The sequence below is a fragment of the Geospiza fortis genome, unplaced genomic scaffold (genome assembly GCF_000277835.1).
Source record: "Geospiza fortis unplaced genomic scaffold, GeoFor_1.0 scaffold353, whole genome shotgun sequence".
Classification (NCBI taxonomy): Eukaryota; Metazoa; Chordata; class Aves; order Passeriformes; family Thraupidae; genus Geospiza; species Geospiza fortis.
The window spans coordinates 1369604-1381483 of NW_005054473.1; the positions used below are offsets into that span (position 1 = coordinate 1369604).

The 11880-nt window shown below is 50.2% G+C and overlaps 2 protein-coding genes and 1 long non-coding RNA gene across 3 annotated transcripts in view; 1 reads left to right on the plus strand and 2 right to left on the minus strand.

The window, feature by feature from the left end:
• Nucleotides 1-1386, minus strand: part of PPIH (peptidylprolyl isomerase H) — a 17126-nt gene extending 15740 nt beyond the window's left edge. Inside the window, exons 1-3 of the mRNA XM_005428169.2 lie at nucleotides 1282-1386; nucleotides 920-984; nucleotides 359-382 (exon numbers count right to left, since the gene is read on the minus strand). Of these exons, the coding sequence (XP_005428226.1) occupies nucleotides 359-382; nucleotides 920-984; nucleotides 1282-1347 (155 nt within the window). The 5' untranslated portion in view covers nucleotides 1348-1386. The remainder of the gene's footprint in view (nucleotides 1-358; nucleotides 383-919; nucleotides 985-1281) is intronic.
• A 71-nt stretch (nucleotides 1387-1457) lies between these two features.
• Nucleotides 1458-6637, plus strand: LOC115948677. Its single transcript, XR_004082470.1, has 3 exons — nucleotides 1458-1710; nucleotides 2240-2345; nucleotides 6026-6637. It is a non-coding gene; the product is annotated as an uncharacterized LOC115948677 (long non-coding RNA).
• A 2284-nt stretch (nucleotides 6638-8921) lies between these two features.
• HIPK4 (homeodomain interacting protein kinase 4) lies at nucleotides 8922-10852 on the minus strand. Its single transcript, XM_014309982.1, has 2 exons — nucleotides 9404-10852; nucleotides 8922-9236 (listed from the first exon to the last, which is right to left on the minus strand). Exons 1-2 carry the CDS (start codon nucleotides 10850-10852, stop codon nucleotides 8922-8924), a joined length of 1764 nt encoding a protein of 587 aa, XP_014165457.1.
• Nucleotides 10853-11880: the final 1028 nt, after the last annotated feature.

Genomic DNA, 11880 nt, shown 5'->3' on the forward strand with positions numbered 1-11880 from the left:
TCTCGGCTGCTGCTGTTGGAGGCAAAAAAAAAGCCTCAAATGGGCTCTGCATATGAAATAACTCTGTTCCCTGCAACACCCACACCATCGCCTTCACAGGGTCCCACTGCAATGTGCAGCATGAGCAGGTGGGCTTTGCAGATAGGGCTTTTTAGAGTCACCTGAGCACAAAAAAAGTCATATCAGAAAGAGAAACCTGCCATCTCTGTGAGTCTCCAGCCTCTCACAATTTCCTCAGAGCAGATTTCTCTTCCATTTTGTACTAGTATAACATGAAAAAGTTCAAAACAAACCCTTTCTACCTCACCCAGCCCTGTTTCTCCAGTGGGACACTTAAAGGACATTATAATCCACTTACCTGAATTCACCTGTACAAAACTGCCTGGCAAACAAAAAGAGAACAGAGTGTTAGGTGCATATGAACTCTGAGGGCTGCACCAACAGGTGCACAGGATTTTCCTTACTGCATCAGAGATGTTCCCAGAGAAACAGGAACAGGAAATGGTAACTCCTTCCCCCTGACATTTCAAAACATATTCTGTACTCTTTGTAGTGAAGAAGTCAGAGAGTTAACCCAATGGAAGTGGGATTTTACATGGTGCATCTCTCAGTTGATGGCAGGAGAACTGGGTGGCCAGGAGACCTCCACCATGACGCAAGGCACTGCCTGCTCTAAATGCATGGAGCAAATCAGGAGGCTTTGCAGAAGAAGCAGAGGAGGACCCCTTCCAGCCAGACAGGGTCCCCTGAGAGACCAGGATGCCACACAACATCTCTGAGAACAGAGAGACAGAACGTAGGTGAAGCAGTTTGGGGTGGGTGTCAGTTAATCAGTTTGCCACCAAAAGCCATTCTTGCACCAGAAAGCCTTTGCAGTTCCAGTCCAAGCTGAGCTGCAGGAACGGTAGCCGCTCGTTACCTGAAGTTCTCTGCTGTTTTGGGTACAACATCTGCGAACAGCTCGATCTTCATGCGGCCGACCTCCTGAGGAGACGAGGGCCAGGTGAGTCTTCCAGATCCCCTCGCACACAGACGCCTGCCGCCCGACCCCAGGCACTCCCACAAATCCGGTCACCTCATTCACCCCCATTCATCCCCACCCCTCCATGCTCCTCCTGACGTAGTCCTTCCCCTCTCCCCTGCCAGCCCTTCCCGCGCAAGCCACACGTTGAACCCCCGGCACCGCCCGTGCTCTCTCATCCCCACAACACTCCGACATCCCCAGTTATCCCCGCAGTCCCTCCCCGGGCGCCGCCGCTCCCCGTCCAGGAGCACCCCCACCTGCCCGCCGATGGTTACGTCGAAGAAAACCACGGGGTTGTTTGGATTCGCTGCCAGCGCCGACATTACGACTACCACTGCAGGAAGCGGAAATGGCGGCGGAAGTGGAAACAGCGACGAAAGGCGAGACGGGCGGGAGTTGGGGGTGAGGTTGTGCGGGACGTCTGGGATGTGTGTTGTGTGTCCAGACCGTGTTTGTGGTATATCCGGGTGGCGTCCGGAGCTCCATCCTGCTGGGGCAGCTCGGACTCCCCAGAGTAGACCGCTGCTCGGTTGGGAAGTCTTGCCCGTTCATCTCCCTGCCCCCTGGGCGCACACCGGCTGAACATGAGCTCAGTTGCGCCCAGATGGGCAAGGAGGCCAATAGCACATGGGCTGTACCGGCCACAGCGTGGCCAGTGGAACCAGGGCAGTCACCACCCAGCTGTGGTGAGGCACCTCTAGTCCTGGGGTCAGTTCTTGGTGCTTCTCTACAAAAAAGACATTGCGGGGCAGGAGTATGTCTAGAAAAGAGAATGGAACTGTGGAAGGGTCTGGAGCACAAGGAGCAGCTGAGGGAGCTGGGAGGACTGAGCCTGGAGAAAAGGAGGCTTGAGGGGACTTTCTCTCTTTCCACAACCCTCTGGCAGGAGGATGCAGTCATGTGAGTGTCAGGCACTGCTCTCAGGGAACAAAGGACAGGACAAGAGGCACTGGCCTCAAGTTGTTGCAGAGGAGGTTCAGGTTGGACATCAGTAAGAATCTCTGTGGAAAGGCTCATCCAGCCCTGGCACAGACTGTCCTGAGTAGTGGTGGAGTCCCCATCCCTGAAAGGGTTTAAAAGCCGTGTAGATGTGGCACCTGGGGACATAGTTTAGTGGTGGCCTTGGCAGTGGTGGGCGAGCAATTGGTTTCAATCCTCAGGGTCTTTTCCACTAATTCCACGATGGCAACAGTTAGATCTGTGCTTGTTTTCAAGGTTTGATCAGCTGAACACTGCCTTTGAGAGGTTTACAGAACATCCTTCAATGTCCTGACTATGCTTGAGCAGAAGTCATGCTTTCTGTGGCAGAAGGATGAGCAAGGTATGTAAACAAGTGCACTGCAACTTTTCTGCTTGGAAAGAGACCTTTCCCCGACAAGAATCCTGATTTGGGAATTGTTATGTATGCATTTGTGGAAACCCAGGGCACGGGAATATTTCCTTGTCTGCTCTGAGGTGCCCTGACCCCCAGGAGAACACTGACTAAACTGGGCTTGTGTAAATTACCAGATGCATGCTCTCTGAGAAGGGCTAGCTGTGAAAAGGGGCAAAATGGATGTCTAGGAGCATAAAGATGAGTCACTGCCTGAAAGGGACAGACATGACTGAAAAACAATGATCTATTTTCCAAAGCCTTATGCTGCTTCAGTCTTCTGCATGTCATGTCAAGTATGCCAGAAAATTACAGGCCTGAAGCCACAAGGAGACTGCAAGAAATCAAGGAGGTGGAGAAAGCCCACACATACTGAGGAGGCGGAGATCTTGAATAGAAGCCAGCTAGACATTCCATCTCCCAGGAAGTTCAGGGTACCCTCACCACCAGCTGGGACATGGCCATGGGAACCTGCTCAGCTGTTCCCACAGGGAGAGAAAGAGCCTCCTGATGGCAGAAACTCGGGGGAGGATGGTGCAAGAATGGTGAAAGGGAACTTCTTCATTCATCCTCAAGAGAGGAGGACTAAAAAGTAGCAACATTTGCAACATTGCAACAGTTGCCTCACTCTTTGCCAATGATTTCAAGTGCATATAGCTTCTGTACAGACCTGTTCGGTACTGATCACCAAGCTTCCCAGCATAACCTGCCAGTGACTATCAAAGGCTGCAGATATCTCAGAAGAATGTTGACCATTAAACCTGACATTTATGATTGAAACAATAAAACCATCAAACCAAACCTGGTCCCAAGTGGTTGCTTCTGATTGTTCTATAGAGAGTTTGACCATGCAAGAAACAACAGGGTTTTAAAAAATTTGTCTAACTCAAGACTTCCTTTATGAACACTCCCCTGTTATATAGAAAGGTGGGAGCTTTGTACAATTGTATTGAAAGAGCATGCAGACATCTCAGGGAAAAAGAATTCTCAGGAACAGTGTCTCCAGGGCTCCTGGATCAGAGGCTCAGCTCCCCTCTGAGGGGCTCATGTTCTCCTAAGTGCAACACCCAGGGAGATATCTCTGCAAGAGACAGGGAAACCCAGTGACTCCAAGCATGGACACTGACAGTTCCCATCAACAGGGCTGTTTGGTTAAGCAGGTGGGTTTCCACTCTTTTTACTCCTTCTTTTGGTGAAGAAATTGGTTTCCTGGCAGACTTGGGCAGTGGAGTTTGATTAAAAAACACAACACTTCACCTTGAAGATGATTCTGCAGTGTCTCATACAAGCTGCAGTTCATATACCTTCTGTCCTATTTCTCAGCTATCCCAGAAATCAGTTTCTGAGGCAAAACCAACACAAACATTTAAGCATTTCTTACCACAGAAAGTATAAAGCACCAGCTCCCAAGCCTGCTATGAAGCTCACTCCAAAATGAGGAAGGCATCGTCTTTAATCTCCACTGCCAGTGCTTGGGACTGCTGTGCCCTCTAGCAACTAAGTCCAATGAGAAAGGCGTTGGGAGTAGGGGATGTGAGCAGGAGCAGAGTCCAGATGAGCATCCGAGTGCAGGGATCTTTTTTGGCACTAGTCACGTTCTGTGTAAAAGTCACTTCTTCAGCAGCCCTGGAGAAAGGGAAAGACACTTTACTATAGAATTACCAAGATAAATGATTTTATTATTTAGCTACATGTATTGCATCTGCATAAACCAGTTCTTTGTGCCTTGTCCTCTTACCTTCTCAGGCACACATGACATCAAAAAACACCCTTGCAAATCATGTAAAAATTGCAATACAAGCCAGGTTACTCTTCCCCATCATCTGTTCAACCAACAGTGTCTCTCTCCAGGCCCTGCACACTATGAGTGGCCTCAGTTTCCACTTTCCATCCTTTTCATGTCCTCTGTCTTCTCCTGTCTCCCTGGGCTCTCCTCTCTGCTGGGCACTTTTCTCAGTCACTCCCTGACATCCCAATGCTTTTTACTGTAATTGTGCTGGCAGATGTTACCTAAAAGCACTATCCCAGCTTGGTGATCTGCACATTTTCCTCCTCTCTTGCTGCTGTTTGATGCATTTTTTGGATCTTATGAGCCCTTGTGCCCTAGCTCCCTCCTGCTGTTAAACCCAGTTCCTGCAAGAGAAATGACAGTCAGTGTCTCCTCCATGGTGCCTTACCTGCGTCTCTCTGATGTGGACAGCTGGTGGGAACCATCACAGCACCTCCTGGTTTGTCTCTCGGTGTGGAACGTGGTTTCTCAAGGAGAAGAGGGAAACTTACAGTAATGCCTTGGCAATATCCTGCTGGTAGAGCTGATTGGAAGGCAGCTCTTCAGGCTGCTGGTGAGGCAAGTTGGCATCAAGTCCCAAGGCTGGTTCAGGGATGCTCTTGAGTACAAGTGACACATTGTCAGCTCCACAGCTTCTATGGGCAAGCCATGTCAGTGCTTCACCACCCTTGCAGGAAAGAATTTCTTCCCAGTGTCCCATCTAACCCTGCCAGATAACAGTATGATGCCATTCTCCCTTTTCCTGTAACACCAGCTTGTCCCAAGTCCCTCTCCAGCTCTTCTGGAGCCCCTTTAAGCACTGGAAGGGGCTCTAAGATCCCCCTAGAGACTTCTTTACTCTGGGCTGAACATCCCAGGCTCTTAGTCTGTCCCCAGAGCAGAGCTGCTCCAGCCCTCGGAGCAGTTCCATGGCCTCTGGACAGCAGGTCCACATCCTTCCTGTGCTGGAGAACCCAGAGCTGGAGGCAGCACTGCACGTGGGGTTCTGTCTGACCAAAGAAGAGGGGCAGAACCCCTCTCACCTGCTGCCCATGCTTTGGGGATCAGCCCAGGACACAGTTAGTTTCTGGGCTGCCAGTGCACATGGCCAGCTCATGTCCAGCCTTTCACCATCATCCCACATCTTTTTTGGCAGGGCTGCTTTCAATCTCTTTATTTCACAGCCTGTATTGATACTGGGTGTTACCCTGACCCATGTGCAGCACCTGCACTTGGTCTTGTTGAATCTCATAAAGTTCCTATCGGCCCACTGATTAAGCCTGTCCAAATCCCTCTGGGTGGCCCTGTTCTCTAGGCGTGTCACCCGCACTGCTCAGCTCAGTGTCATCTGCCAGTGTGCTGAGGGTGCACTTGATCCCACTGTCTGTTTCACTGATGGGGATATTGAATAGCACAGGTGCCAGTACAGACCCCTGAGTGACACCCGTTGTCACAGATGTCCATCAGTACTCAGCCATCTGTCCATCCATTCATCTGTCCTTTTGTCCTTCCTTCCGTCCATCCATCCATCCATCCATCCATCCATCCATCCATCCATCCATCCATCCATCCATCCATCCATCCATCCATCCATCCATCTTACCATCTGTCCACTCTCCTATCTATCCTATCCCCATCCATCTCACCATCCTTCCCTTTGGCCTGGCCATCCCTGCTCTCTCCGTCTGTCCAGCCATCCACCTGTGAGAGCCTGGAATGTTTATGGTTAAAGAATCAAAACAGTTGTGCCCCATCTGAAGTGTTACATTATACAGTGTAGAACTCCTGCTCCAAGGGAGGTACCTGGGTGTTCCCACCAAGCCTGGCTATATATTAATGTATTGATCGTTGCATTTTGCAGGCTTCCTCCACCCCTGATGGATCAAGACTGTGAACATCACTTTGACCAACGTACATTAAAATTGCAACAACCAGGTTTTGTCGCTGGACCTGCTTGTGGGTGATAACTATATAACCATTCTGTTCTTATCCTGTCTTTTTCTTTTTCCTGATAAATTTTCTTTAATGTTATTTTTATGCTTTTATATTACTGATAGGAAAGTTGAATGCTAATATCTTTACAAACAATTCCATGGGCGTGGGTATGGATATTAATGTCTTTGAAATGAGTCTTAATGTCTCTACTAACTTGAAGCCACAGGTTTGTTGCAGAACCCAGACTGTTTGACTCCTGAAATGGCAAATGGGTCTGCAAAAGTCTGAGTTTCTGAACTTGGGCCAAAATTTTATGTTTAAGGGGAGAATATGTGGTAGGTGATTAGGGAAGGCTGTATATTCCTAGTACCTCAGCCAATGGGGAAAGGAAGAGGGCAACATGTGTCTGGGAGTTTAGGATAAAAGGAGGCTGCAGCCTCCAGAACTTCAAGAGAGAAAACCCAGCGGGTGTGTGCCCCAGCGGACTCTCTCCCTTTATTCAAATAAAGTTGCAGGACTCCTCTGTCTTCTTTATGGACACTGGCTTTTCATTGTGTGATTTTCTGCCCGTTACTATAGGTAATAACCGAAACAGCTACATTTTAAAACTTGCTAAAAACCTTATTCTACCTAATGTTCTAAAGTTTGCAAAAAATAGTTTGTTCTTGAACTTCCTGAGTACTTTGTTGTTTCACCCACACACTGCCCAAAGTAAATCAAAGAACCTTCCCCTAAACCCTCCAAGTAGACTGGGACATGACATCACCCCAGCTAGTCATCCAGCTGTGCATCCATCCCTCATCCTGGCTATCCCTGCTGTCCATCTGTCCAGACAATCCCTGCCATCTCTCCCCCTGGCCTGGCTGTCTCTGCTGTCTGTTTATCCATATGGCCCATGGCTGGCCAATCCTGCTGTCCGTCCATCCATCCATCCATCCATCCATCCATCCATCCATCCATCCATCCATCCATCCATCCATCCATCCATCCATCCATCCCCCCAATGGAGAGAGGGAGGTGTTTGTCCATCCATCTATCCCTAGCCCCCACCCTCTCAAGAAGCCTTCTCCACCCAATTTCCCCCATGACCCTGAAGGGGACAAGCTGGATGATGACTACCCCTGCTGCAAGAACAAGGGCAAAGTGACACCTTGCCGGGGAACAGAGAGGGACAGGTGGGAATCCCCACCTCCAGCAGGCATAGGATGGGGATGAAGATGATGATGGATACCATTCTGGAGCAGGACAACCCCTACATGTGTGACAGCGTAGGGGAGTTTGCGGGGAGATAAACCCCCAAAATTGACCCCCACCAACACAAGTACAACGGCATGATTGGGAGCTGAGGAGCTGGGATAAAAGTGTGGATGGGTACTCAGAACGCAGCTTGGGAGGATTCCAGACCCCATTTGGAGATCCCAGGAGTGCTGGGGGAGCCTCTGTCCTATTGGGGGGGTTCTGGGGATCTTGGCCTCTTTTAGGGGGCCTCATGTGTTGTGGAGGGGTCCCACGGGTAGTGGGGGGAGGTTTGCCCCTTGCTGTATTTGAGGGTGCTGTGTGGGGGTATTGTTGAAGGGTGTCCTGAATGCCTGTGTCACCTCCACTCTGGATTTTGTTGGGGTCAGCGCTTCTGGGTGAGTCACCACCAGCTGCTGCTGACAGTGGCTTTGGGGCGGTTGTTGGGTTGTTTTGTCCTTCCCCAAAAATCTCCTTGCAGGGATATCTGACTGGTCTTGGGACTTTGTTCAGCCAGTAAGCTCAGTGCTGGTGGTGAAGCTCAGGGTGAGTGGAGCTGTTGCTGCCCACAGCATGCCACCAGCACCACCCAAGAGCAGCCACAGGCAGTTTGTAAGCAGGCACTGCCAAGAACTGGGAGAGCCTCTGCAGGCTCCATTCAAGGCCAAGGAATATTCCACTGAGGAACCACTCGGTCTGGCTGTGCTGAATCTGGCTTCTCACTCCAGTTTGGGGAATGTCACAGGGTGAGTAGAAGCCTTAGACAAGCCTTGCCAGTTTAAATTTAAGAAATTACTCTGGCCCACAAGTTCTAAGGATAGCACATTAGGTCTATTTATAAATGAGTTATTTGTTAAACAGAAGGCAATAACATGAAAGATATTAATCAGAATTACTTACGACTCAGTATAAAATTAAAGGAACTACTAGTAGATTATATAGAACAGTGCACAATATTAAGGTACCTATATTAAAGCTAGTAAAAGAAATAGTACTGATTGGGAGTCAAATGTACTGAGATGATGATAATGTACACAGAGTTTTTTTACTCAGCCTCCAGGGGAGTAATTGTAAAGCAGGCATCCCTGATATGGAGAGAAACTACACACATTTCCAGAAAAATGTGCAGATTTTTGCTTTGTGAAAGTAGCTTTTATAGTTTGTGAAGTGTCTGTCAGTCAGAAATGCAGCTTATCTTGCTAAATTTCACTTCAACAGTAAGGTGTTTATTGGCAGTTGGGAGATGCCAGACTAATGTTAACCCCATGGCACCAAAATAATTCATACAAGACAACTTGCCCTGTTTGAGCTACCTGACCAGTTAACAAGCTACAGATAAGTTTTGTGAGATGTGAGATGCCCTGCTACAGGTGAAAAAGCAGAAAACCCAAGTTTTCTGGAGTTCATGTTGTTGTTGAGCCTGGGGATGGGGGTTCCCCATGCTGCAATGTGACAGGCCTTTGCCAAGTGCTCTGCCAGCCCCAGGTGAGAAGCTGGGATACCCCTCAAGTCTTGGCAGTACCAAACTCCCCTGGCAAACAATCAGTTGAAATTCTCAGTTTTTGGCAAAACTATTTATTGGGGAATCAATGTGAGAAACATAGCCGGTAGCACCTGGCACAGTGTGATCTGCTGCAGCCCTGACTGTGGTCTCCACCAGCAAGGCGCTGGGTTTTGGTGGTTGGGGTGCTTGAGGGTGAGGAAGAAGAAGGTCTCTTGCAAGCTCTGGACTGCTGGAGTGTATGCAAGGTTTGCTGTGGGTTCTCAGTGGTGCTGGGAGTGCCACTGGCTCTGTGGTAGGAAGAGCATGCTGAGTACTGCAGGGGGATCCCAGCCCAGCCTCTGGAGCCCATTCTCCAAATCCCTGGAGGCTTGGGGTTGCGCCACATCACCAGAGCTCTCTGTGGTGGGGAACAGGGCAGAAAGCGTGGGGACAGGGTGAGTGTTACCTCTTTTGTGGGAACCTCAGGCACTCGGGGACACGTGGCACCAGGAAACCCAAGTATGTAAGGGACCCCAAGCACCCTTTGTCCCAGGGTCCCCCTGCCCAGGAGCCCTCTCCCTGTACCTTGGCACAGGATGAGCTGTAGCATCTTCCAGGCAGGTTCTGTTCCATGATGCCACCAACTGGGCTGCCATACCAGTGGCTGTACCGTTTCATTTTGCTGGGAGACCATGGCACAACCAAGTGACCCTTGGTGGGCTCCATCTGGGGACACCGGTGATGCTGACAGTATTGGCTTCCACAGTGGACGAGATTGGGGGCTTGACAGATGTTCTGCTGATATTTGTCACCAGTGTCCCCAGCTGGCTCAGCCAGGCTGAGCCCATCCATCTGAGCAGTGGCTTTCTGGATGCCTCCCTGGCTGGCAGGGATGAAAGCACCTTTCTCTGTGCCTGGGAAGGTCTTGACTATGCTGGAATCCTTACAGGATGCCCTCAGGTCTTCCTGACTGAGCTGGTAGTACTCGGTGGCCTCAAAGCTGGGCTTCACCTCCTTCATAGAGATGAAGGGATGATGAAGGGCAGCACTGGGTGTGATTCGCTCATGCGAGTCCCAAGTGAGCATCCTCTTGACCAGCTCCACCATCCTGTACAGATCACAGTGCTTGGCTAGCTCCTCCTGATCAGGATCAGGCCTCGGGCAGACATTCACCACCGCCAGCTGATCCAGTGAGGAAAAGATATGCTTCCTCCTCTCCATCGGCTTTGCCATCACTTTCCCTGGTGGTTTGAGCTGCCAGGTACCAGTGGAACATGGCACATGTTGGAAGAAGGACTGTGTCTTTTGGGCAGCACAGAGCAGCTCACCCCGGGGTAGCCCCAAGGTAGAGCAGATGTAGCATACCTGGTCATATTCGTCATTGCCAGGGTAGAGTGGCCAACCCAAGTGAAGCTCGGCCATCACACAGCCCAAAGACCAGATGTCCACCTTCTCGCAGAAGGGCAACCCCAGCAAGATCTCTGGTGCCCGGTAGAAGCGGGTTTGGATGTAGGGCTCCTGGACATGGCAGACCTCAGGGAGGAGGATAGCTGAACCAAAGTCAACAAGCTTGATGCGGAATGGATAGCGTGCATGGTCCACTAGCATGATGTTCTCTGGCTTAAGGTCAGCATGGATGATGGAGAGCTCCTTCAGCTTGACCAGTGCCACCAGCACCTGTGCTGTGATGGTTCGGATGTGTCGGACTGGCAGTGGTGAGAAGTTGTTTTGCTTTTGGAAGTCAAAGAGGTTTTGCTGTAGCAGCTCGAAGACCAGGTAGGTCCAGACCGTGTCACTGAAGGACTCGAGGAAATGAATGATGTGAGAGTCCTTTGTGTCCCCCTCCCGCAAAGCCTGCAGCAGCCTCAGTTCATTCTTCACTATTTGGCCATCGTGATCACAGTTCTTCAGGATCTTGATGGCCACCATCTCCCCAGTGCTCCTGCACTGCCCCTGGATCACCTGTCCAAAAGTCCCCTTCCCCACCATGGCCATTATGTCATAGCACTCGGCACCTACCACTAGTGTCACCATGGTGGGTTGGCTCTTCACCAGGGGCTCAGGATCCTCCAGCTCGGCATCCAGTGGGGACTGGAGACACCTAACTGTCCCAACGCAGCCTCACAACACTGTAGGTTCCAACATCACCATGACAACACATGATGTCACAACAGAAGCAACCGGGGTGGAGGAACCCCGTCAAACTAACACTGCCCCCCTGAATCCAGCCCTGTTGTCCCCAAATTCATCCACAAACCCAATAACACATTCCTGGTACCCCCAGAAAGGATCCCAGCCCCCTGGAAACTAATTTTCAACCCCCTAACCCCTTTCCCTAGTCCACCAAAATCTATCCAAGTCCTCCATGACCAATAGACAGTCACCCAAAACCAATTTCTAGTCCGCTAAACACAAACACAGTGGGTTTTTGTTCCCCAAAACCCACTCAAGGCTCCCAAGTTCTATCCCCAATTCCCCAAAACCTGTCCAAGGCCCCCAAAACCTCCCCTAGTCTCCCAAACCCATCTGAGCACCCCATGATACATTCCCAACCCCAAATCTCCAGCCCAACATAACCCACCCTAGGCCCCCCAAACCCAGCCCTAGCCCCTTGAAATCCACTTCTGTTTCCCTAAAACACAGCCTAACTCCCCCCCCGCTTATTGCCAGCCCCAAGAAAAACTGTCTCTGGCTCCCTAACTCCATGCCCAGACTGCACAGACATTCTCATTACTTTTTTGGGCGTTAACATTTATTTCAGCCAAGCCAAGTGCAAGGAGCTATTAAACACCTCCCCTGCTTGAAAGTATACACAAAATCTTTGAACACCCACTAAAAAAGATGGATTTAGGGGAGTAAATAAGTTAAAGACTGTTTGGGGCAGTGATAGTCCACTACTCCATCAACATTTTAAGGGATTGCCAAAGATTACCATGCTTGGTGAGGGGTTCATTGCTCACCAAAGAGTTGGGAGCTCAGTGCCAGCTTATGCAGCTGAAATTTAAGGGTTCCCTCATCCCTGAGTTTCCCCAGACTGAAACATGGGGTGACTTCCATCATCA